General features: G+C 43.6%; 1 protein-coding gene across 1 annotated transcript; it reads right to left on the reverse strand.

The window, feature by feature from the left end:
- Positions 1 to 15366: 15366 nt before the first annotated feature.
- Positions 15367 to 25602, reverse strand: LOC142312038 (uncharacterized). The gene is made up of 6 exons (XM_075350911.1): positions 25452 to 25602; positions 25143 to 25322; positions 24936 to 25059; positions 24755 to 24852; positions 23407 to 23497; positions 15367 to 16932 (listed from the first exon to the last, which is right to left on the reverse strand). The coding sequence occupies exons 1-6, from the start codon at positions 25527 to 25529 to the stop codon at positions 15575 to 15577; spliced, it is 1929 nt and encodes a 642-aa protein (XP_075207026.1). The 5' UTR covers positions 25530 to 25602; the 3' UTR covers positions 15367 to 15574.
- Positions 25603 to 25845: the final 243 nt, after the last annotated feature.

A 25845-nucleotide genomic window follows, 5' to 3' on the forward strand; every position in this document is an offset into this window, starting at 1 on the left:
AAGTGGAGAAAAAAATGGAGAAAAAGTGGAGAAAAAGTGGAGAGAAAGTGGAGAAAAAAATGGAGAAAAAGTGGAACACCCTTTGGTACCTTTCATGTGGCACTAAGGGGTGCTTAGCTTTGTATTTAGCCAAAAAAATGAAAAAAAAATGACATAGGGTTCCCCCTAGTTTTGTAGCCAGCTAGGGTAAAGCAGACGGCTGCAGCCTGCAGACCACAGCTGGCAACCTCACCTTGGCTGGTAATCCAAAACTGAGGGCACCCCACGCTGTTATTTTAAATTAAATAAATAATTAAAAAAAAAACCACGTAGGGGTCCCCCAAAATTGGATCACCAGCCAAGGTAAAGCAGACAGCTGGGGCCTGATATTCTCAGACTAGGGAGGTCCATGGTTATTGGAATCTCCCCAGCCTAAAAATAGCAGGCGCAGCCGCCCCAGAAGTGGCGCATCCATTAGATGCGCCAATCCTGGTGCTTCGCCCCAGCTCATCCCGCGCCCTGGTGCGGTGGCAAACGGGGTAATATTTGGGGTTAATACCAGATGTGTAATGTCACCTGGCATCAAGCCCTGGGGTTGGTGAGGTCAGGCGTCTATCAGATACCCGACATCACCAACCCAGTCAGTAATAAAAAAAAAATAGACGACAAACACATTTTTATTTGAAAAAACACTCCCCAAAACATTCCCTCTTTAACCAATTTATTAGATTGAAAAACAAATCCAGGTCTGGTGTAATCCAAGGGGTTGCCATGACGATCCACACTGTCCCAGTCAATGAAGAGCAGGATGTTCCCCATTGGCTGGGAGAGCAGTGCAGTGACCTGAGCTAACATCAATGGGTCAGCCCAGGTCACTGCAGGGGGGTGACAAGTGCTGCTGTCAGCGAGGTACATTACCTGCGCTGATCTCCAGCACACTGACAGCCCCTGTCACTGAGGTCAATGACCGGCGCCTTCACAGCAAGTATCGCGAGAGGTCCGTGACGTCACCGCCAGTGTCAGTCTCGGGTCGGAAGCGATAGGTGATGTGACAAGCGGCGGCCATGGAGGACAGTGACAGCGCTGAGGTCGGGATGGCGGGACTTCATCACCGCAGGTAAGCCGAGCGAGCGAGCGGGCGGGCGGGCGGGGGGAGGGGAGGGGAGGGGAGGGGGGGGGGGGTGGATGTGTGTGTGTGTGTTTGTGTATGTATGTGTACATGCCGCGGGCAGGAGGGGGTGGAGCGAGCTGAGCGGGAAAGTGTGGGCTTCCTGCACGTAACTAAGATAAACATCGGGTTACTAACCAAAGCGCTTTGCTTGGATACCCGATGTTTATCTTGGTTACCAGCTTGTGGCAGGCTGCCAGCGATGGCTCCTGCACACTGTAGCTGTAAAAAGCCCTGCTTTTTGCTGCTAGAACCGTTCTCGAACATATCTAGAACTATCGAGCTTTTAGCAAAAAGCTCGAGTTCTAGTTCGATCTCGAACAGCCCAAAAATCACTCGAGCCTAGAACTGGAGAACCACGAACCACGAACCGCGCTCAACTCTAGTTAACACCCTCGTCAAGTTATTTCAATAAAGCCACTTTGAAGTTTGGGGTGGGATCTCCATGTAGAGGTATATATATATCGCTATTATTTAACATTTTCTGGTTTACTTGTAAATATAGCTCCACATCCAGAACCACTACCCCTCCTTCCTTGTCAGCAGATCTTACAATTAAGCTATGTGTCCACGCTGCGGATTTTGCGCGGATTTTGCTGCGGATTTGCTGCGGATTTACCGCGGATTTTTCGAAAATCTGCAGCAGCGGCACTTCCAAGCCATTTCAATGGCATTTTGGAAATGCTGTGTCCATGCTGTGGATTTTTCCGCGGCGGATTTGCCGCGGATTTTGATCCGGAAAAATCTGCAGCATGTCAATTATTGTTGCGGATTTTGGTGCGGATTTTGGGTATAGAATGGGGAAAAAAAAAAAATCTGCATCAAAATCCGCGGTAATCCGCGGTAAATCCGCGGTAAATCCGCGGCAAAAATAAGGTGCGGATTTGCCACGAAAGTCGCAGATTTTCATGCAGAAAAATCCGCAGGTACATTCTACCGTGGACACATAGCCTTAGGTTTTTATTTTCTTTTAATGCATCCACCGCTTTCCTCTCAGAGACATTCAGATTACTGCATTTATTACTGGATCTAAGATCCAATTCAAGGAGCTCCTTTTCAATGAGATCCTGGAATTGGTCCAGAACTACAGGCCGTGACTTTAACGGATAAAACTTTGGGTTAGGTTTAGGAAAAAATTTATTTAGCGTGACCTTGCAGTCTATATTTTCTGATTCTAATTGTCTCAGAAAGCACAGATGTGTCAGCTCTTCAAAATCATATATACCTTCATGTGCAGAAACACCATTATCATTAATAGTTTGTATGACATCACAAAAAGCAGGTTCACATATAGCATCAGTTGCATTATCAGTAACATGAGTATTAATAGTAGTATCAGTTGCATTATCGGTAACAAGCGCATTAACAGTAGAATCAGGACCAACTGTAATACCATTCCATTATCATTGTCATTATTTTTACTGAAGTGACATCTGAGGGTGAGGCTTCTGGCCAATTTGTTTATATCTAAAATCGTTTGAAACACATCAAATTTTTTATCCGGCGAGAAGCCTAACCCTCTAGATAAAACCTCAATTTGCTCCTGGCTAAGAATCTGACAAGACAAATTTATCACAGGACAGGTTAAGTGTTCTTCTTTAGTCTCGGTGAACTTCTTATTCCCCCCATGTTTCCTCCCCGCCCTCCTCTTGCGTTTTTTGTGCGATAGTTCAGTGAAAGAGGTGGGAAGTTGTTATCATAGGAGGCGTCTCTGGAGTCGGTGCTCTCTTCAGCAGATTCTCATGAAGTGGTTAAAGAAGCCTCTGAGAAGCTTACTCTTCTTTTTCCTGGTCCATGATATTTTAGAATGGATTTTTTTGGACGGAATAACTTCCATGAATAAACATTATTGCTCTCATAATCTTTTAAATCTCTTTCACATTTTCGTTTCTTAATTCCTACTATTTTTTCTTCCAATTTTTTTATATTTAAATCCATCTTATCTTTCAATTTATTCATTTCATCTGTGGGTCCAAATTTATCAATTTTTTCTTTGGTTTCAGAGATATCTTTATACACTTGTTTCATTTCGATTCTGTCATAACGTATTAAAAGTTCCATTAATTTTATAGAGCATGCTGACAACACACTGTTCCATTCAGATGTAAAGGCATCAGGGTAAGAAGAAGTTGCAGTTTTATTCAATCTTAACCCTCTAGGGATCATGCGTTTGTCCACATATGATTGTGGTTTGGATCCCTAGCAAAAGGGAAGACTGTTTGTATTATATATAGAGGTATTGTACGAGTTGTTATATATCCATGAATAAGAACTAACGACACTGCGTTATGTCGAAACGCGTTGGATTAACTGTACCTTGTGGATACTGTCTATCCATTTTTAAAGTGATGAAAATAAAGGAAAGTTTTTAATTCATCTGCCTGTGATCCGCTGGATTTCGTTACCTTGTATTAGGCTCAGGATGGTACAAAACTCTAGCCACCTGATGCCTCAAGCGACGGCCAGGTGGTGCTGCAGAGTTAACAGACCCCAATGTGGGAGTCAATGACGGGACTAGGCCGGTTCGAGGCACAACCGTAATAGGGTCTCACATATTGCTGGTGTGGATCAGATTAGGGTATAAATCGATCAGAGAATTAGTTGGTATTCAAGGTTTGTCCATCATACTGACAGATGCAGACATTTTTATTGAGTAGCTAAATGAGTCATCACTGGCAAAAGAACAACAGAATAAAGAAGGAAATTGCTTTTTAAGCAAAAATGAGTACAGAATTTCTTTCTATGTGGTGGTTCTAATCCTTGAAACAGTTTACTATAAGCAATACCCTATCTTGCTGAAAAAGACTTGTGGAATCTAAAAAATGTCAAACACATATGATTAGTGATGGGCGATCCTGAACTGTAAAGTTCAGGGATCATACCGAACACATAGTGATCGTGTACACGATCCCGAACACAAGCTTTCCTGGGAAGCTCGTGTTACAGTTCGGGTCCAGTTCGGGTCCAGGAGCTGTAAAAAAAGCACATTATTAAAAAACATTATGATTATACTTACAGGTCCTGCAACGCGTCCAGCAGACTGTCTCCCGTCCGCTTCTGCTTCCGATCATTGCTGTGCTCCCCGGTAAGCATCACTGACTAAAGGACCTTCCATGACATAATAGCCATGTGACCAGTCTTGTGTGAATGTTGTACAGACATTGGCTTACAGACTGGTCACATGACTTAGATGTCATCGAAGGTCCTGTTAACTGAACTTTGACTACCACTATGCGAGTGTCGCATCGGCATCACTCGGTCGGCTGCATGTATTTCCATGCAGCTGATGCGTTCGTGTCCGGAGAGTGTCAGTCCGTGTGGGGTGATGCCGATGCAAGACTGCACAAGTCATACGCAAGTGGAACTCCGCTCTCAGTGTCAGCCTGCTTCTCACTCTATATAGACGCTGTCCATGTCTAATTTGGTGTGTCGCCATGAATTTCGGGCTTAGTACCAGCTGAGAATACAAAGCTGATATTAACCCCTTTATTACCCAGCGTGCCACCACCATCAGGGCCCATGGATGAGCTGGGTAAAGCACCTGGAAATGGCGCTAAGAAACAATGTTCCATTTCTAGGGGCGGCTGCAGGCTGCGGAGAATCCCAGCCCTCAGCTGCCTAGTTTTACCTGACTGGCGATCAAAATATGGCGAGAGCGAACAGATTTTTTTGTTATTATTTTTTTAAATAATAAAAGAAAAAAAAAAACAAATTGGGAGAGAGCTAAGGTAGTTTTGCAGGGAAATATTATGGCACATGTTTTCGTCCACAAAAAAAATACCATGGAAAAATATGGGGAGCTGTCTGCGGAACTTAAGCAAGCTTACACCGACTTCTTATTGAATCCTTCTCCCACAAATAAAGACACCTGGGTGCTGAAACAGTCTGAATTAAATCTTTATGCTGACAGACGGGAGAAATTCCATACATCCAAAAACGAAGTGCATTTCTTTAGATACGGTAACAAGGCGGGTCGGATGATGGCTAATCTGGCCAGAGGGATGAGAGCACCACAAGGTATCTTCCAACTGAAAAACGAACACGGGAACATCCAAGCAAACCCTCAGATAATCAACAACATTTTAGGCTCATTTTACGGGACCTCTATAAAGACTCTAAAAACTCTACCCCTCCGATCACTACTCTCTTAGATAAGGTTAATATGCCCAGCTTTTCAGAAGAACAAAATGCCTTCCTAAATAGCCCCATCTCTAGGGAAGAAATTGTAAATACCATAAAAAAATCTAAAGTCATGTAAAGCCCCAGGCCCTGATGGCTTTACGAATCCTACTTGGTGAACCCCTTTTCTTGTCAGCTAACACAGCTTATATAAAACTACTATCGAAACCGGGTAAAGATCCATTATACCCCAGTTCTTACAGGCCAATCTCTCTAATTAATTCTGACATTAAAATAATTTCTAAGATAATGGCAGACAGATTGGCATCTGTCCTACCCAGTCTTATTTCTCTAAGGCGGAGGGGGGTATTAATCTTCCTAGTGTTAGGAACTATAACCTGGCATGTCTCACTCGCTATATCATAGATTGAATGCACAATAGACATGCATACTAAAGGCTGCTTTACACCAGACAATCTATCGTGCGATAGATCGTCGGGGTCACGTTTTTTGTGACGCACATCCGACATCGCTGGCGATGCCGCCCTGTGTGACACCTCCTAGCGACGCAGTATCGCTCACAAAACGTGAGTCGTGTACTGGTCGCTAGGTTCCATAATATCGTTTAATTTAGTTGTTCATCGTTTCCGTGGTAGCACACGCCGCTCCGTGTGACACCCCGGGAACGAAAAACAGCAGCTCACCTGCGTCACGCGGCCGCCGCCGGCTATGTGAAGGAAGGAGGTGGGCGGGATGTTTACGTCTTGCTCATCTCCGCCCCTCCACTTCCATTGGCCGGTGGCCGTGTGACGTCGCTGTGACGCCGAACGTCCCTCCCACTCCAGGAAGTGGACGTTCGCCGCCCACAGCATAGTCGCACGAGAGGTAAGTGCGTGTGATGGGGGTTACCGACTTTGTGCGACACGGGCAGCGATTTGCCCATGACGCAAAAAGGACGGGGGCAGGTACGATCGATTGTGAAATTGCACAATCGGTCGTACCGTGTAAAGCAGCCTTAAGACTCTACTCTCGAATCAGACTATGCTCACCCTCTTAATTTGACAGCAATTTTACACTCTTGTTTTACCTCTCTACCTCCTGCAATTAAGCACTCAGTAGTTTTCAAGGATACCATATCTACCTGGAAGGCAGTCTGGAAAAAATATAGCCTTTCCTTTAGAATATCAAAGCATCTTCCTTTGTGGTGTAATCCAGTTCCCCCGGGTATGGAGAATAAACTGTATTCTGTGTGGCGTAGAGCTGGTATATCGAAGGTTTCTCATCTCCTACATTCAACAGAAGCAAGGTGGTTAACAAGCAGGGAGTGCATTGGAAAATACCATCTACACCCTTCCCACTCTTTCCAATATGAACAAATAAAACTCTCTATTATGTCCAATTTAAGGGATGTTGCGTTTGAATCTAAATGGAATGAACTTGATACCATTCTTCTCCACCCAATGGGAACAACTTCAATATCGGAGTTATACTTCATGATGAAGCCTAGATTATCGGGCGTACATCCCGAAACGTTCTTCAAATACTGGAGATTGTTAATGAATGATATCGATGTTCCTTCTAAGATAAGAGCAGGTTTGTCTGCCTTCCGGAAAAATATTAACGAATCCTGGAGAGAGACTCTCATTTAAAATTATGCACGGAGCTATCTATGCTTTTAATATTCCTAAAGTGGATCCTAGTTCAGACAGGTTAATTGCATGCCCCAAATGCCACCTGCAAAATTCAGACCTTTATCATGGTATTTGGCTGTGCCCCAACACTGCTTCTTTATGGGGGTCAGTCTCGGATCTGGCAAAAACGCTTTGGAGCTCTATGCACCCCCTATCTCCTCAAGCAGCACTTCTGCATTACTGGGAAAACTCTGATATAGACAGTAAGGCTGGGGCCACACAGGGCACTACTGCGATGCTCACATGAGACTCAGCTCGCGCTGGCAGCACAGCAGGAGCAGAGTGTCATACGAGTGTACCTGCATCTGAGCTCCGATCATGTGAGCAGACCTCAGTTGCGGGGGGTGGGCCGGCACTGAGGAGGGGAGGGAGAGATTTCTCTCCCTCTCTCCTCCGTAGTCGGCTATTGCCATTCTCGCACTGCACTGGCAGTACACCGGTGTACCGCGAGTGCAGTGCGATTTTTCTCTCGCCCCATTCACTTGAATGGGTGCAAGAGAAAGAGTCTCAGCTTACAATCGCAGCATGCTGCGATTGTTTTCTCGGTCCGATTAGGGCTGAGAAAATAATCTCTCATGTGTGCTGACACACAGGCTAGAATTGGTCCGAGGGGAATGCGATGTTTTACCGCACTCCACTCGCGCCGATTTTCTCGCCGTGTGGCTTAGGCCTAATATAAGGAGAAGTATTCCAAGACTTTTGCACACTATTCTATTGCTATCCAAAAAGTTGTTCCTTAAATATTGGATAACATCCTCCACCCCTTCTATCTCAGAACTTATAGCTCAACTTAAAGGGAAGGTATCGTCAAAAAAAATTCAATATCTGAAAAAATGTAAAGTAATAATGTTTTAATGTTTTGTTTAAATATTATTATTTGTTTTTAATTGAGCAACATATATAAAAAAAAAAAAAAAAGTTTGATATTTTCCACTGTTAAACACTAGGGGGAGCAGCTTCTGAAATCCTACAGAAATCAGACTGTAGAAAAAACTCACATTACAGCCTGCAGTAAAGTGAGCGGAGACTGCTCTCCTGTGTCTGATGTCACAGCTCCCCCTCCTAATCTGAGTGTTTACAACAGATAACAGAGAATGACATGTAGGGACACAGCTGTGCAGACAGTATCACACGATAGGATTAGATACACAGCCGTGCAGACAGTATAGCCCCTTTCACACATAGCGACGCAGCAGCGATCACGACGGGCGACCTGACTTTATCAGGATCGCTGCTGCGTCGTTACATGGTCGCTGGTGAGCTGTCAAACAGGCAGATCTCACCAGCGACCAGTGACAAGCCCCCAGCCAGCAGCGACGCGTGGAAGCGATGCTGTGCTTGGTAACTAAGGTAAATATCAGGTAACCATTACCCGATATTTACCTTGGTTACCAGCGCACACCGCTTAGCGCTGGCTCCCTGCACTCCTAGCCAGAGTACACATCGGGTTAATAAGCAAACCTTTGCTTATTTACCCGATGTGTAGTCCGGCTACGTGTGCAGGGAGCAGGGAGGCGGCACTGGCAGCCTGAGAGCGGCGGTGCTAGTAACTAATGTAAATATCGGGTAACCAAGGAAAGGGCTTCCCTTGGTTACCCGATGTTTACCTTGGTTACAGCTTACCGCAGGCTGCCAGAAGCCGTCTCCTTGCTCCCTGCTCGCTTCAGTTCGTCGCTCTCTCGCTTTCACACACAGCGATATGCGTTTCACAGCGGGAGAGCAACAAGCAAAAAATGAAGCAGGACATTCAGTAACGAGCGGCGACCTCACAGCAGGGGCCAGCTCGTTGCTGGATGTCACACACAGCGACATCGACGGGACGTCGCTGCTACGTCACAGAAAATGGTGACTTAGCAGCGATGTCATTGTCGCCGTCGCTGTGTGTGACACCACCTTATCACACGATAGGATTAGATACACAGCTTAGTGGACAGTATCACACAGGATAGGATTAGATACACAGCTGTGTAGACAGTATCACACAGGATAGGATTAGATACACGGCTCAGCAGACAGTATCACACAGGAGAGGATTAGATACACGGCTCAGCAGACAGTATAGGCCCAGTCACACATAGCGACTTACCAGTGATCCCGAAAACGATGCGACCTGATAGGGATCGCTGGTAAGTCGCTGGGAGGTCGCTGGTGAGATGTCACACAGTCAGACCTTACCAACGATGCAGGAACGATACGTATAACGATCTCAGCAGTCACTGTGATCCTGTCACAGTGTCAAACACAGCGATGTGTCCTGCCCAGCAGGACATCGCCTTAGAAGGAAATGGCCTGGACCATTCTGCAATGACTAGAGATCTCACAGCAAGGGCCTGATGGCTAGTAGATGTCACACATAACGAGATCGCTAACGGGATCGCAACTGCGTCACAGAAACGGTGACTCAGCAGCGATCTCGCTAGCGATCTCGTTATGTGTGATGGTATCACACAGGAGAGGATTAGATACACAGCCGTGCAGACAGTATCACACAGGAGAGGATTAGATACACAGCCGTGCAGCCAGTATCACACAGGAGAGGATTAGATACACAGCCGTACAGACAGTATCACACAGAAGAGGATTAGATACACAGCCCTGCAGACAGTATCACACGATAGGATTAGATACACAGCCGTGCAGACAGTATCACACGATAGGATTAGATACACAGCTCAGCAGACAGTATCACACAGGAGAGGATTAGATACACAGCTCAGCAGACAGTATCACACAGGAGAGTATTAGATACACAGCTCAGCAGACAGTATCACACAGAAGAGGATTAGATACACAGCCGTGCAGACAGTATCACACGATAGGATTAGATACACAGCCGTGCAGACAGTATCACACAGGAGAGGATTAGATACACAGCCGTGCAGACAGTATCACACAGGAGAGGATTAGATACACAGCCGTGCAGACAGTATCACACAGGAGAGGATTAGATACACAGCCGTGCAGACAGCATCACACAGGAGAGAATTAGATACACGGCTCAGCAGACAGTATCACAGGAGATTAGATACACAGCCGTGCAGACAGTATCACACAGGAGAGGATTAGATACACAGCCGTACAGACAGTATCACACAGGATAGGATTAGATACACAACCCTGCAGACAGTATCACCGGTACACACACAGGTACTCGCATGCAGTGGCACACACACACACACACACACACACACAGTGGCGGCGGGTAGAGCAGAGGGAGGAGGTGTCATTAGAGACGGTAACGCAGGGGGGAGAGGGGCGGCGGTAGCAGTAGCGGGAGCAGAACGGGGGCTGGGGAGAATGGAGGGAGGTGGTGTCATTGGAGACGGTAACGGCGGGGGGGAGGGGCGGCGGTAGCACTGCAGTAGCGGGGGCAGAGCAAGGGCTGGGGAGAGCAGAGGGAGGGGTGTCATCAGAGACGGTAACGGGGGGAGGGGAGGGGAGGCGGCTCGTACTCACATATCCCAGCGGTTGACAGGGGTATAGTGGAGCAAACAGCATACGCTGTGAGCTCCACAATGATGGTGCTGATCACCTCCCTCTGCTGTGATCTCGACAGCCCAGGGGGCGCATCCAGATCACAGCAGACACCCACTGTAACGTTACTGTATGGGGTCGGATCCCGACTACTGTTCTCTATGCACAGGGGCTGCCATAAAGGAATGAGTTACTGTTGTTACACACACAGCAAATCCAGCATGGCAGCCCCCAGTGCCTCCAGTAAAATTAGAATTAAATAAAAACTAAATAAGTTGCGATTTTCATTTTGTATTAGAAATACTTGATTTCATAATCACTATTTTTAATACAAAAATAAAAAACCGCGATACCTTCCCTTTAAGCATTATATGGAGATTGAGCAGGGAGATGCACTCACAAATAAGGAAGTGAGTAGATTTCTACTAAAATGGAAACAGTTTGTGGTAAAATATTCAATAAGGAGGAAAAAGAAAAAAATGGTGCAACCTTTTACCTTAAAGGGAAGGTGTCGCGGTTTTTTATTTTTGTATTAAAAATAGTGATTATGAAATCAAGTATTTCTAATACAAAATGAAAATCGCAGCTTATTTAGTTTTTCTGTAATTCTTATTTTACTGGAGGCACTGGGGGCTGCCATGCTGGATTTGCTGTCTGTGTAACGACAGTAACTCCTTCCTTTATGGCAGCCCCTGTGCATAGACTCTGATAGTCGGGCTCCGACCCCATGAAGTACGTTACAGTGGGCGTCTGCTGTGACGTGGACGCGCCCCCTGGGCTGTCCAGCACACAGCAGAGGGAAGAGTTCAGCGCCATTATTGTGGAGCTCACAGCATGTCCTGTTTGCTCCACTTTACCCCTGTCACCTGCCGGGATGTGTGAGTACGGGCCGCCTCCCCTCCCCTCGTTACTGTCTCCGATGACATCCCATCTCTCCGTTCTCCCCAGCCCCTGCTCAGCACCAGCTACTGACGCCGCCCCTCCCCCCCGCCGTTACCATCTCCAATGACACCCCCCTCCCTCCGTTCTCCCAAGTCCCCGCTCTGCCCGCTGCCGCAGCTCCCCCAGCTCTGCCCGCCGTTGCTGTGTGTGTGTCACAAGGTCCCCATCAGGGGTGATTGTGAGTGTGTGTCGGCGCTTGCGATGCTGTGCAGTGAGCTTCCAGGACCTGCGAGGGGATCACATGGGAAGCATGTGATATCTCCGGATATTGTGAGTGTGTGCGCGCGATTGTACAGGTATGTGCGATATCGTATCGTGAGTGTGTGTGAGTGTATGCCATCGGATGTGTTAGTGTATGCGATCGGATGTGTGAGTGTATGCGATCGGATGTGTGAGTGTATGCGATCGGATGTGTGAAATGTCGGCCGGACGCAGGGGAGAATGGCATGCAGCACAGCTGCCTGGAGCACCCACCGGAGGTCACAGGGAGGAATGATGTGAAAGGTGTGTGTGTGTGGCACAAGGTCCCCATCAGGGGTGATTGTGTGTGTGTGTGTGTGCGGCACAAGGTCCCCATCAGGGGTGATTGTGAGTAGTGTGTGTGTAGCACAAGGTCCCCATCAGGGGTGATTTTGTGTGTTGTGTGTGTAGCACAAGGTCCCCATCAGGGGTGATTGTGTGTGGTGTGTGTGTGTGTGTGGCACAAGGTCCCCATCGGGGGTGATTGTGTGTGTGTGTGTGGCACAAGGTCCCCATCAGGGGTGATTGTGTGTGTGTGTGTGGGTGTGTGTGTGTGTAGCACAAGGTCCCCCATCAGGGGTGATTGTATGTGGCACAAGGTCCCCATCAGGGGTGATTGTGTGTGTGCGCACGCGTGTGCGCGCACGCGTGTGCGCCAGTGCATGTGAGTACCTGTGTGTGTACCGGTGATACTGTCTGCAGGGTTGTGTATCTAATCCTCTCCTGTGTGATACTGTCTGTACGGCTGTGTATCTAATCCTGTCGTGTGATACTGTCTGCTGAGCTGTGTATCTAATCCTGTTGTGTGATACTGTTTGCTCAGCCGTGTATCTAATCCTATGTTGTCTGATACTGTCTGCAGGGCTGTGTATCTAATCCTCTCCTGTGTGATACCGTCTGCTGAGCTGTGTATCTAATCCTCTCCTGTGTGATACTGTCTGCTGAGCTGTGTATCTAATCCTATCCTGTGTGATACTGTCTGCTGAGCTGTGTATCTAATCCTGTCGTGTGAAACTGTCTGCTGAGCCGTGTATCTAATCCTATGTTGTCTGATACTGTCTGCAGGGCTGTGTATCTAATCCTCTCCTGTGTGATACTGTCTGCAGAGCCGTGTATCTAATCCTATCCTGTGTGATACTGTCTGCTGAGCTGTGTATCTAATCCTATCCTGTGTGATACTGTCTGCTGTGTTGTGTATCTAATCCTCTCCTGTGTGATACTGTCTGCAGAGCGTGTATCTAATCCTATCCTGTGTGATACTCCTGCTGTCCTTGGTGACACTTTAGACATTTCTGGTCACCAGGAAAATGGCTGTCCATTGTGTCCTTACATGTCATTCTCTGTTATCTGTTGTAAACACTCAGATTAGGAGAGGGGAGGCGTGCCATCACACACAGGAGAGCAGACTCCGCCCACTTTACAGCAGGCTGTAATCTGAGCTTTTTATACAGTGGAAATTCAGTAGGATTTCAGAAGCTGCTCCCCCCTAGTGTTTAACAGTGGAAAATATCACAACTTTTTAATTTGTTTTTTTCTATATTTTGCACAATTAAAAAAAAAAATTATATATATTTAAACAAAACATTTAAACATTATTACTTTACATTTTTTTCAGTTATTATTATTTTCTTTTCTTTACGATACCTTCCCTTTAACTGCATGGTACATTATGGAAGACCTAAAGAATAACCTAGGTCACCTCCGAATAGGTAACTAAACTGTGAACGTGACTAAGTGATTAAATGAAAAATCCACCCCCCTCCTTTTTTTTTCTACTTCTTTCTCTTTTAAATGAGATGGCTGTTACGTTTGGATTATTTATTTTTTTGTGTTTGTTTTTACTTTTACTTGCACTTTTCATCATCCCAATGGTTGTTGTAGATTTATTGTGTCTACAAGTTATGTTTTCCAAGTCTGCGTACTGGATGAAAGATTATTACTATATTTTGATGGGAATGCTAATCGTATTGTTTACTGTTTAATGGTTAAAATTTTCAATAAAAATATATATTTAAAAAAAAAAAATATGGGCTTCCCTGTATTTTGATTTGATTTTTAAAATTTAGAGACTCCATCTTCATTATAAAAAATCCTTAGTCCGACGTAGACCACAGGTAGAGCATTGTCAGCTCGGCTTCATCACTCTGTACAGACAAACATCTATACAGAGAGATAAGCAGGGAAAGCCATATCAGCTCTGCTTTATTGCTCTGTACAGAGCGAGAAGCAGGCTGACAGCGAGGGGATGATTCCACTTGCGTCTCGCATCGGTATCAGGCGGTACAGCCTAATGATCTCCGGACAGGAGTGCCTCAGCTGCATGGAAATACTTGCAGACGACCCGCTCCTGTCAGCACAGTGTGCTCCATGATGGGTGACGTGATGTGATACTCGCATAGTGACAGTCAAAGTTCAGTTAACAGGACCTTCGATGACGTCATAGCCATGTGACCAGTGTGTAAGCCAATGTCTGTACAACATTCACACCAGACTGGTCACATGGCTATGACGTCACGGAGGGTCCTGTAACCCGGGGGCACAGCAATGATCGGACTTGGAAGCAGAAGCGGCCGGGAGACAGAGTCTGCAGGACACGTCGCGACACCTGTAAGTATAATGACAATGTTTATTATTAAATATATTCTTTATTTTACATCCTCCCACCCCATCCCATAACTGTAAAGCCCAAGTTCGGATGCAAGTTCACGTTATCTCGATCCCGATCTTTACAAAACGTTCGGGTGAGGCTCCTGAACCCGAACATTGGGGGAATCGCCCATCACTATATATGATATATTCTCATTAGATAGAACTTTTTTCTTAGATTTCACAAGTCTTGTTCAGATAGGAACAATGTTTTTTTTTAATCATAATCAAAGCAAGAATTAATATATTAACTGTAACAATGGTAAAATATCAGAAATATGAAGTACTGTTAGAAGAGAACTGGAAATTACCCAGAATCAAGATGGGTATGAGTGTCAAAGGCTCTGGAAACATGTTTACAATCCAGGGCTGTAACAATTGCAGTCTCAGAGGTCATGTCTGGGCCCTGGGGGGGGGGGGGCCGTCTACCCAGTGCCTACTTCACTGCGTCCAAGGACACACAATTAGCTGAAATGCATTGTGACATAGAGGCCCGTCAGGTCCCTGCATTGCAATACATGAAACAGAAGCTGACAGCTCTCGTCGACGTCATGGGGCGCATGACAGTAACATCCTACATCGTTATAGCAGGCATGACGATCTCAGGGGATCACGCTACTCAACGTGTGAGACGAGGAACGTTTTGGGGTTTTTTGTGCATTACAGACAGAACTGGGACTAATTTTATATATATATATATATATATACATATATATATATATATATATATATATATATATATATATATATATATATCCCCATAATAGCTGCCCGGAGATGGAGGTTTTAAACACAGATAGCGGCATTTTGCCCAGGCATGGAGTTTTTTTACCCAGATAGTGGCATTTCAAGTTAGGTTCCCGATATACAGAGATTACCTTGCCGTTGCTTATCGGACTCACATGCATTGGCAAATGCATAAGCTAAACATCATTTTTTTTTCAAATATTACAATGGCAGTAATGCAATGCCAGAGTTCTCTTTTTCATTGTTAGCATTTTAGTGTGCAGTTGTATATGTTTTGTCCCTTTTAGATGCTGTTTTAATGTATGTTGTATAAAGTTATTGCGCAAATGGAAGGCACAAACACAGGTTCAGAATTGTCGGGACAGTTTAATGAAGATAAACATGAATTTACTTGTCTAGCAGCACATAGATACCAACATAGTTATACATGTAGTTTATACACATGAATGATATAGTTGTGTTATTTGGATTCTATCTCCTAATAATCAGTTAATGCTCTAAATTGTGTTCTCTCTCTTTAGTAGACTGTATCTGTGTTCATTGCTTGTAAAATTTGTCAATAAAATGATTAAAAACAATAAAGAGAAAATGTATTTTCCATTTCGTGAGTTTTCTGATGTGCAAGAAGTTGAGTTTTCAATGTAAAACATTTCCCACATTCCGAACATGAAAACGGCTTCTCCCCTGTGTGGATTTTCAGATGTGAAACAAGATTTTCTTTCCGATTAAAACATTTCCCACATTCTGCACATGAAAATGGCTTCTCTCCTGTGTGAAATATCTGATGTGTAACAAGATGTGATTTCACTGTAAAACACTTTCCACATTCTGAACATGAAAATGGCTTCTCCCCTGTGTGAATTCTCTGATGTGTATCAAGATTTATTTTCCGATTAAAACATTTTCCACATTCGGAACATGAAAATGGCTTCTCCCCTGTGTGAATTCCCTCATGTCTAACAAGATTTGTTTTCCGATTAAAACATTTCCCACATTCGGAACATGAAAATGGCTTCTCCCCTGAATGACTTCTCAGGTGTCTAATAAGATCCGATTTCTGAGTAAAACATTTCTTACATTCGAAACATGACAATGGCTTTTTCTCTGTGTGAAATACCCGATGAGTAATAAGATTTGATTTTGCTGTAAAACATTTCCCACATTCCGAACATGAAAATGGCTTCTCCCCAGTGTGAATTCTCTGATGTGTAACAAGATTTATTTTCCGATTAAAACATTTCCCGCATTCGGAACATGAAAATGGCTTCTCCCCTGAATGACTTCTCAGGTGTCTAACAAGATCTGATTTCTGAGTAAAACATTTCTCGCATTCTGAACATGAAAATGGCTTCTCCCCTGTGTGTGTTTTCTTATGATTAAGAAGATGTGCTTTCTCTTTAAAACATTTCCTACATTCTGAACATGAAAATGGCTTCTCCTCTGTGTGTGTTTTCTTATGATTACGGAGATATGCTTTCACTGTAAAACATTTCCCACATTCTGAACATGAAAATGGCTTTTCCACTGAGTGACTGCTCAGGTGTCTAATAAGATCTGATTTCTGAGTAAAACGTTTCTCACATTTGAAACATGAGAATGGCTTCTCTCCTGTGTGAATTCTCTGATGTTTAAAAAAATCTGATTTCTTTTTAAAACATTTTCCACATTCCGAACAAGAAAATAGTTTCTCTAATGTTTGAGTCTGTTGATGTTCGCCATCCTTTCTGTTGTTTTTTCTTTGCCTAACAGTCTGTAGTGAATCAGAAGATGGGATTGGTTGAAGAGATTCAGATAATAGATCTTTACTGTGAAGGGCTGGAGGTGTTTCTGGGATAACAGCATGCTCTTCATATGTATCTGATAGAATATCATGATCATCTACTTTAATAACTGAAAATAGCAGATGTGACTCTGCGCTCCATTCATCTGCCAAAAATAAAATTGAATGAATTAATGTTAAATAACAGCACAGTAAAGCTATATTATATTTATACTTTTTATAACATTTCTATATGAAAATGTATACGCAAATTGTATTCAATTTAAATTATCAGCTTATTATATTAGTGGAGGCAACAGCAGATAGATTGTAGTGTTAGTCAACTATTTTATGTTCAATTGGTGCCAATCACCAATCTTTTGTGAAGTTTTTATTTAGTTTTAGTGAAACATTTAGGGAAGACTCAAAGGGGCCTGAAAGTCGGTGTTATTAGGTACATGCAGTCTGGTACTTATGTTGTCATGATCCAGCACTGTTACAATACAGTACATGATCAAGCTAATGAAGATTATGTACAATCAGCCAATCAAAATACATTTTTGGAGTTCAAAAGCTTTTTAGATCAATTTTTGAAGACAGAGCAAAAGTGATTGAGAACTTTATTCTTTGGGTCAAATCTATTAAAGATACCAAATTATATATTATAAAAACACTTTTCTAAAAAACAACTTCCTTCCATCAGCATATTCTGAGAGTTTCAGTAGAACGTTTTTATTTTCCCATTGATAGAGGTGTGTGAGGATGTTTTTAATGAAAAAAAAATAATACATGACTCTTTTGAGGCTCTGTAATGGGAATGAGTACACTTTAAATCCTTTAATAAAAATCTGTTGGAGGACAAGTCTGGTGGTAGCAACTGCAATATTTCTAGCTCCAATAGCATACACTAAGGTTGTTGCAGTTAAAAAGCTTTTAGTTGCCTCCGTGGTGCTCTTGTCCAAGAGTCCCGAAAGCCCCACGAGTTTCTTGGGAAAAAAAAAATCCCAAAATGTTTAAAGCAGACAAGACCTAAATACTCCAGCTAGGAATCATGGAATGAGACTCCAGTTCTATGCTGTTGATACTGAGACACTGATTAAGAATGATGGCTGGGGGGGGGGATCTGTATGGTACTGGAAACAAATGCAAAAGTAGTTGCCAAGAAGGTTTTCACTTGAAACTCAATAAGCTGATAGCTGGTCTAATTAACTTCAATACTTTTATATTGCAACGAATTAGACCACATGGTCTATTAGAACCTGCTGATGGCCGATTTCTGTACCTCCTCTTCCAACCAGATGGCAATGTGAACAATCACCACCGATCACTGTCCTGACCAATGCATCTCTGCTGAGGACAGTTATTGGCTGCAGTAATCAAGTACAGTGCCTTGAAAAAGTATTCATACCATGTAAACCTTTCCACACTTTTTGATGTTACACCCACAAACGTAAATGTGTTATATTTGGATTTTATGTGATATACCAATACAAAGTAGTAAGTATTCACTTCCTCAATCTTCAACATGCCTTTATATTTTTCTTATTTGTGTTTACTGGTGCACTAGATGCAGAATTATGATGATGTTGTAATCAAGGCGGCAGACAAGGGGGGCAATATCGTGATCTGGCCAGTGGATAAATATGAGAAAGAAGCATTCAAACAACTCAGGGATAAAACCACCTACTCACGCTTGACCCACAGCCCCTTAACCTCCTTTTCCTCTGAGCTCAAAAAGATCCTTTCCATGGCACATCACAAGGGCATTATTGACGAGAAGATGCTCGGGGGGCTGCTCACTGTCTGTCCTCGTGTCCCTACTTTCTATTTGTTACCTAAAATCCACAAAGATGCCCTTAACCCCCCGGGGCGTCCGATTGTGTCTGGCATAGGAGGGTTATGCGAACCAATTTGTAAATTTGTTGATTTTTACTTAAAACCTTTAGTTGAATGCTTACCCTCCTATGTCAAGGATACCACGGATGTCCTGAGGCGTCTTGACGGCATCTTTGTGGATGATGATATGGTGATGGTTTGTGCCGACGTGGAAACGCTTTATACCTGCATCAGACATGAAGACGGCCTGGAGGCAGTCCGCTTCTACCTCACGTCCTCCGGTCACGATGGCGCTTTGGTTGATTTGATCTTGGAGTTGCTCGGTTTCGCTCTGACTCATAATTTTTTTGTTTTTAAGGATTTATTTTATCTACAGCGGCGCGGCACTGCGATGGGTGCGGCCTGTGCGCCCGCCTATGCCAACCTATTCCTGGGTTACTGGGAGAGGTTGGTATTTGGGGACACGGGCGCTTCAGGAAGCACCCATGTGCAGTGCTGGCTCCGCTATATAGATGACATTTTTATTGTTTGGCAGGGCCCAACCGAGCAACTCGGTCAATTCATGGAAGAGCTTAACCATAATTCATTGAATATTAAATTGACCTATCGGTCTAGTAAAACTAAATTAGATTTTTTGGATATTGGGATCTATGTGGATGCATTGGGGGGCATTCAGACTGACGTCTTCCGCAAGGACACGTCGGTCAATGCCCTCCTTCATGCATCCTCTAGTCACACCATGTCAACTATACGCGCCATCCCGACCGGACAGTTTCTGCGGATGAAGCGGATCTGCTCTACCCCTTCCACCTTCGAATCCCAGTCGTCCGATCTCCGATGCAGGTTTAAAGCTAGGGGGTATAGCAATAGATGTATAAAGAAGGGTTACCTTCGTGCTAAAAATACCCCCAGGGAACAACTTCTACAATACAAACCACGTCGGCCAACCATTAACAACCAAGTCCGGTTCATCGGGACTTTCAATCATGAATGGGACACGATGAGGGGAATCCTGGGCAAACACTGGTCAGTACTATTTACTGACCCCATTTTGGCTCAAGTGTTGCCCAGGCGTCCCCTCATGACAGCCAGGAGAGCCAGGAACCTCGGGGATCTTCTCGTCACGAGCCATTATATCCCCCCCCGGCCGAATTTTTTCGGATCCAGAGGTCCTCTCCGAGGATTCTTCCCGTGTGGCCATTGTGTTGCCTGCAAGAATACTATCAGGGTGTCATCCTTTGCCTCATCAGACGGTAAGAGCACGTTCTCCATCGACCAGCATATTACATGTAGTACCACACATGTGGTTTATTACGCAACGTGTCCGTGCTCCCTGATATACGTGGGGCTCACTTCACGTGAGCTCCGCATACGAGTCAGGGAGCACGTCAGAGATATCGCAGCAGCTGGTTCGGTGGAGGATGTTACTCTTCTCAAAACACTTCCTCGTCATTTTAGAAATTACCACGAGTGTAATCCTAAATTGCTCGTGGTACGGGGTATTGATGCAGTCCATGGGGGTGTTCGGGGCGGCAATCTACGTAAGACTCTCGCACAGCGGGAGTCCAGGTGGATTGTCTCCCTGAACACTCTCGTTCCTTTCGGTCTTAATGAAACAGTGAGTTATGCTCCATTCCTTTAAATCTCTCTGCCCCCTGCTAGCTTGTATTTACCATCCATGCCCGTGTGTTTGCTCTTGAATCCTTTTTCCGCCTTCCTAGTCCTTCTCCTGTTGTTTCCCTGTGCCATGTGATTCATGGATATGTAGATGTGACTTCCCCTCGACCCCTGGATTTGTGGGGTTTTGTTTTTAGCTCGTGTTTGCTCTGTTTTAATTTTCCTGTTTTTAATTCCTTGTCCCCATCCATTATTTTTCTGCAGGTTTCCTTGATGCGGTTCTACATTGGGATTGAATCATGTTCCATTGTTTACTTCTTCATACTATACCAGCGGGGAATGTCTTATTTATATTGCACTTTGCCTGACCTAACTATGTAAACCTCTAGTGATGTTCCCCCTGTCCTTTGTTTACCTTTACTTGCGGTGGCGCGCGTCCTCCGACTCTCTGACACTGGGCGTGGGTTTGGAGCCGGGCCTGTCTGGTGCGCGCGCGTGGTGGCCATAGTGACGCGTCCCATGGCCCTGCGCGCGCGCCGTTCGCAGCAGTGTCCCTGCTCCCTGCCTGTGCTCGGGCTCGATTGCCGGCGCACGCGCACTGATACCCACCGTAATTAAACATTATCGTCAGCACCTTTGCATTCCCTTTATAGACCGGATCGCAGTGCACACAGGCTACTTCCTATAGAAAAAGCGTCTGCGAAACGGCTGTTGGAGGTTCACTTCTTGCCTCCAGAGCCAGCCCTCCTCACCACCAGGTAATACAGCGGCTCCTTTATATACAGGTACAGGGTGCTCACTACTTTAATGCACATTCTCTGCCCTGTGGCTTTATTTTCATTAACCCTAGCACTGCCTCATAGCCACTGGAGAGACTGGTGTTTTTGTATTCACCTTGCTACCTGTTTTTACTATGTTCTTTGGGGGACACATGTTTAATTACATGCCTGTATAGGCACATATGCATTTTCCCATGCACAAGGTCTTCTCATGTGCGCCCCCATAGATTGAGCCGCTGTACCTGTTAATACAACCTGGCCTGGTTCTGTATGGCATTTCTCTTACCCCACATTTCACATAAGGATTGACAGTCCTTACCCACGCCCCCCTGACCCAATCCTTTTTGTATGTGTTTTTATACCATGTTGTATTGTCTTAATAAAAAACTTATATTTTGCATATTACCCGTGCCTTATCTCCTTTTTCTCCTTTTTTGAATTAGACCACATGGTCTATTAGAACCTGCTGATGGCCGATTTCTGTACCTCCTCTTCCAACCAGATGGCAATGTGAACAATCACCACCGATCACTGTCCTGACCAATGCATCTCTGCTGAGGACAGTTATTGGCTGCAGTAATCAAGTACAGTGCCTTGAAAAAGTATTCATACCATGTAAACCTTTCCACACTTTTTGATGTTACACCCACAAACGTAAATGTGTTATATTTGGATTTTATGTGATATACCAATACAAAGTAGTAAGTATTCACTTCCTCAATCTTCAACATGCCTTTATATTTTTCTTATTTGTGTTTACTGGTGCACTAGATGCATCTTATCCAATTTCTTTGAAATTTCAAGTCTTGTCACATGTTCTCAATGAGATTTAGGTCTGGACTGTGACTGGACCATTCACACATGAATATGCTTTGATATAAACCATACATTGTAGCTCTAGCACTATGTTTAGGGTTGTTGTCCTGCTGGAAGATGAACATACGCCCCAGTCTCAAGTTCTTTGCAGTTTTTAACAGGATTTCCTCCAGGATTGCCCTGTACTTGGCTCCATCCATCCTTCATTCAACTCTGACCAGATTCCCTTTCCCTGCTGAAGAAAAGCCTCCACATAGCAGGATGCTATTATCACCATGTGTGATGGTGGGTATTGTGTTTTCTGGGTGATGTGTATTATTAGTTTTCTGCCACACATAATGTTTTGCATTTAGTCCAAAGACTTAAAATTTGGTCTCATCTGACCAAAGCACCTTTTTCCACATGCTCGCTGTGTCCCTTACATGGCATTTTGCAAACTACAAATGGGCTTAATGTTTGCGTTCAAAAATGGCTTTCTTTCTGTCACTTCTCATTAAAGAGCAGATCTGTAGAGTACTGTATTTGACTAATAGTTGTCCTGAGGACAGATTCTACCACCTGCAGCTCTTCAAAAGTGACTATGGGCTGCTTCTCTAATAATTGCTTTCCTTCTCTGGGATGTCAGTTTAGGTGCACGGCCATGTCTTCATAGGTTTTCAGTTGTACCATACTACTTCCATTTTTAGATGATGGATTCAGAATGCGCCATGACATGTTCAGAGTTCGAACTTTTTGCTTTTATTCTTTTTTAATATATAACCTAACCGTGCGTTAGTCTATTCCACAGCTTTATCCCTGACCTGTCTGGTGTGTTTCTTGGTTTTCATGGCAGTGTTTGATCCTTAATGTTCTCAGACAAACCTCTGAGGCCTTCACAACGGCTGTAGTTATAGTGAAAATAAATGACATACAGGTGAACTCAATTTACTAATTAGGTGACTTCCAGAGGCAATTGGTCACTCACGATTTTATTTAGGGGTATCAGACTACAGGGGGCTGAATACAAATGCAAATCACAAATTTCAGATTTATATTTTTTAAATATTTAGAAAACTATGTATTATATTCTTTACACTTCATAAATACTTGCTACTTGTATTGGCATATCACATAAAATCCCAATAACAAAACATTTAATTTGTGGGTATAATGTGAAAAAAGTGGAAAAGTTTACTGGGTATGAATACTTTCTGTTTCTATAAAGCCAGTAAAGAATGAATAGAGATCAATCTGATATCTTTTTGGGGGGTAAATAAGCTCCATTTCAATTTTTGAAATGAGAACAGTGATAACCGTTGCCACTCCCAGTCAATCCGGAGCAGAAAAAGCACAAACTATCCAAAATGACTGATTTAATTAGTTGTTTTGTTTGTTTGTTTTTTTTAAATATTTAAAAACAAAGATTGGCAAAATATGCCAGTACAAGATGTTTCTGCTTTCTGGAAGTCTTTCATGAAATGAAAAATCATCATATTTTTCTGCCAGTAAAATGCACATTGGTATAAGAAACCCTAAGAGGTTTAACACACAGTTGTAGAAGCCTGTGAAGAAGAAGAATCTATGGCTTCTCTGCATTTAGTGGTCACTACTTACCTGTGCAGTCATCTGTAATAACTTCCTCTTTACACCACTCTTCACCCCTCACATATTTCTCTGTAGTATTAATAGGGGTCAGATCTTCATCCTGAAACAAATATTGTAAAGTCACAGACAGATGGAGAAGTCGCGTGAAATGATTCAGCAGAACAATAAAGATCATAAATCAACATGACGATCAAAACTGACAGCAGTAGATATCAAAGAGCTGCAGGTCTCCTGTATAATCCAACCTGTCACCTCCTAATTGTAACCAGCAGTCTCCATAACCAGAAAGTTTTGAGAAGATCCAAACAACATTGGTATCAATGTCTATGATCAACTTTATCGTGTCATCCCAAGTATAAAACATACACTGAATAGCTACATTATTAGAGACACGCATGGTAGCTTGCTTAATGTCCATTCAGACAGGGTAACTTTTTTGCAGTTGCCTCAAATTAGATGGACAACCCCTTCTATTTTGACTCAGAGATGCTCTTCAGGATTAAGATCAAGGGACAGTGAAGGCTGGGTAAGAAAGAAAAACCTTGCTATTATGTGCCTGAAAGCAATCCATGACTAAATGACCCTTATGGCATGGTGAATTGTCCTTTTAGCATAAAAGGATAAACCCTAACGTTTGACCATATTGCTTAGGTAAGCATTACTGTCAAAATGAACACATATCAGGGTACCCATATGTGTAACAAAAAGCTTTTCCACATCATTACCTCAAAACGACCAGCTTGAAATGTTGACAACTGACATGAAGGAAACATGGATTCATACTGCTTGTTCTTACCCTCCATTAGTATAGGGCAGCAGATATCTGGGTTCATCTGACTAGACAATGTTTGTCCAATATAATTTTTGCTCTCTTTTGCCCACAGAGGATTTTCTTTTTTGATCCCTTAGGCATTAATAACACTGGAACGATCTGTGGCCATCTGTGCTGAAGAGTTGTTAGTTTAGATATGTTAGTTGTAATCACCTACAGTACATGATTTTCCTTTGCTTGCTCTCAGAATGATTAATGAACTCCTTTGATTGATGAGTTGCTTATGTCCACAGGATCCATTATCGCTTAATGTTTTCCCAATCACATTATTTATACCAATACAAGAAAATGAAATACAAAGCTACCCAGATAGTTTGTTTTTTCCCATATTAATGTGGATTCATACTGAAAACCGATCTACAAGAACTGCTACACTCCGAAGTCATGGGTCTAAATTTCATACAGGTGTCTAATAAATTGGTTGTTCAGTGTATAATACTGATGGATAAAACAAGACTGAACACAAGACATTCACAGCCGTCTACACATCATAGGGAGATTTCATGGCACCTTCTCTCCATCTACCTGATGATCCTGAGGAACATTGGTATTTTCTTGTTTACAGTCCTGTGGAGGAAGAGGACAGGGACATCTCTCTGGTGTTGTCCTCTCACTGGATAGAACTGGAGGAAATACATATAGGGAGTAAATTGATTCTTTACATACAGATAATTTTAGGCCGTGTGTATTTAGTCTTGTCTATTACCTGGTGATGTGAGAGGCTGGGGAATCTCCATCATGATGTCCTTGTACAGATCTTTGTGTCCTTCTAAATACTGCCACTCCTCCAAGGAGAAATAGATGGCAACATCCTCACACCTTATAGGAACCTGACACATACAATGATACTGTCATCTCCCCGATCCCTTCATAGCATTACTGTATAATGTCCCAGCATTCCCAGCAGTGTCACCTCTCCAGTCAGCAGCTCAATCATCTTGTAGGTGAGTTCTAGGATCTTTTCGTCATTGATGTCCTCATGTATCATGGGGTGAGGAGGTGGCTCCAAGATTGGGCTCAGGGGTCTTCTCCATCCCTCCGAAACAGGAGCCTGACAGCGCTCACTAGAGGTCTTCTTCACTACGGTGTAATCCTGAATATGGAGAGACACATTAATAAATCTCACTACAGACATTTCCAGAGTCCTCACCTCTCCAGTTCTGTCCATCTGTTATTCCCATAGATAAGAATGATGTAATGTGACGCCATCAGAATCTCTCACCTCTCCAGTAAGCCGGAAGACAATTTCTAGGGTGAGGTGTAATATCCTCTCCGCCATCTTGTCCCGGTCCCCATCCATCCTTGACGCGTCAATCAGTAAAACTCTCTAATATAAAAAAAAAAATCTCCACTGAGAGGATCCGATATTATAGGGACCTGAATAGGGAAATTGAGCCAGTGTAACATCTTGATTATTATTAAAGGATGTACAGGTGAAGAGGGTTTACATGCATACATATACACTATGCACAAAACATTAAGGATATTTTGCTTTCAGGTGAAATTTCACGTTAAAGTGATATTTTATCATGAAAGTAGGGCATTTAAGTAGAAGCATACAATAGTGATTAACGCATCTCAAGACATTTATTGAAACAAAAGGCAGTAACACTGGT

This window comes from Anomaloglossus baeobatrachus, chromosome 5 (assembly GCF_048569485.1).
Source record: "Anomaloglossus baeobatrachus isolate aAnoBae1 chromosome 5, aAnoBae1.hap1, whole genome shotgun sequence".
Lineage (NCBI taxonomy): Eukaryota > Metazoa > Chordata > Amphibia > Anura > Aromobatidae > Anomaloglossus > Anomaloglossus baeobatrachus.

What these genes read in the sequence shown, in the direction of transcription:
- LOC142312038 (XM_075350911.1), bottom strand. Translation starts at nt 25,529, where the DNA reads ATGGATGGGGACCGGGACAAGATGGCGGAGAGGATATTACACCTCACC. An exon ending in TTGAGCTGCTGACTGGAGAG is followed by an intron (nt 25,060 to 25,142) that starts GTGACACTGCTG and finishes TGTATGTGTCAG; the next exon opens with GTTCCTATAAGGTGTGAGGA. An exon ending in TATTACAGATGACTGCACAG is followed by an intron (nt 16,933 to 23,406) that starts GTAAGTAGTGAC and finishes TATTTTTGGCAG; the next exon opens with ATGAATGGAGCGCAGAGTCA.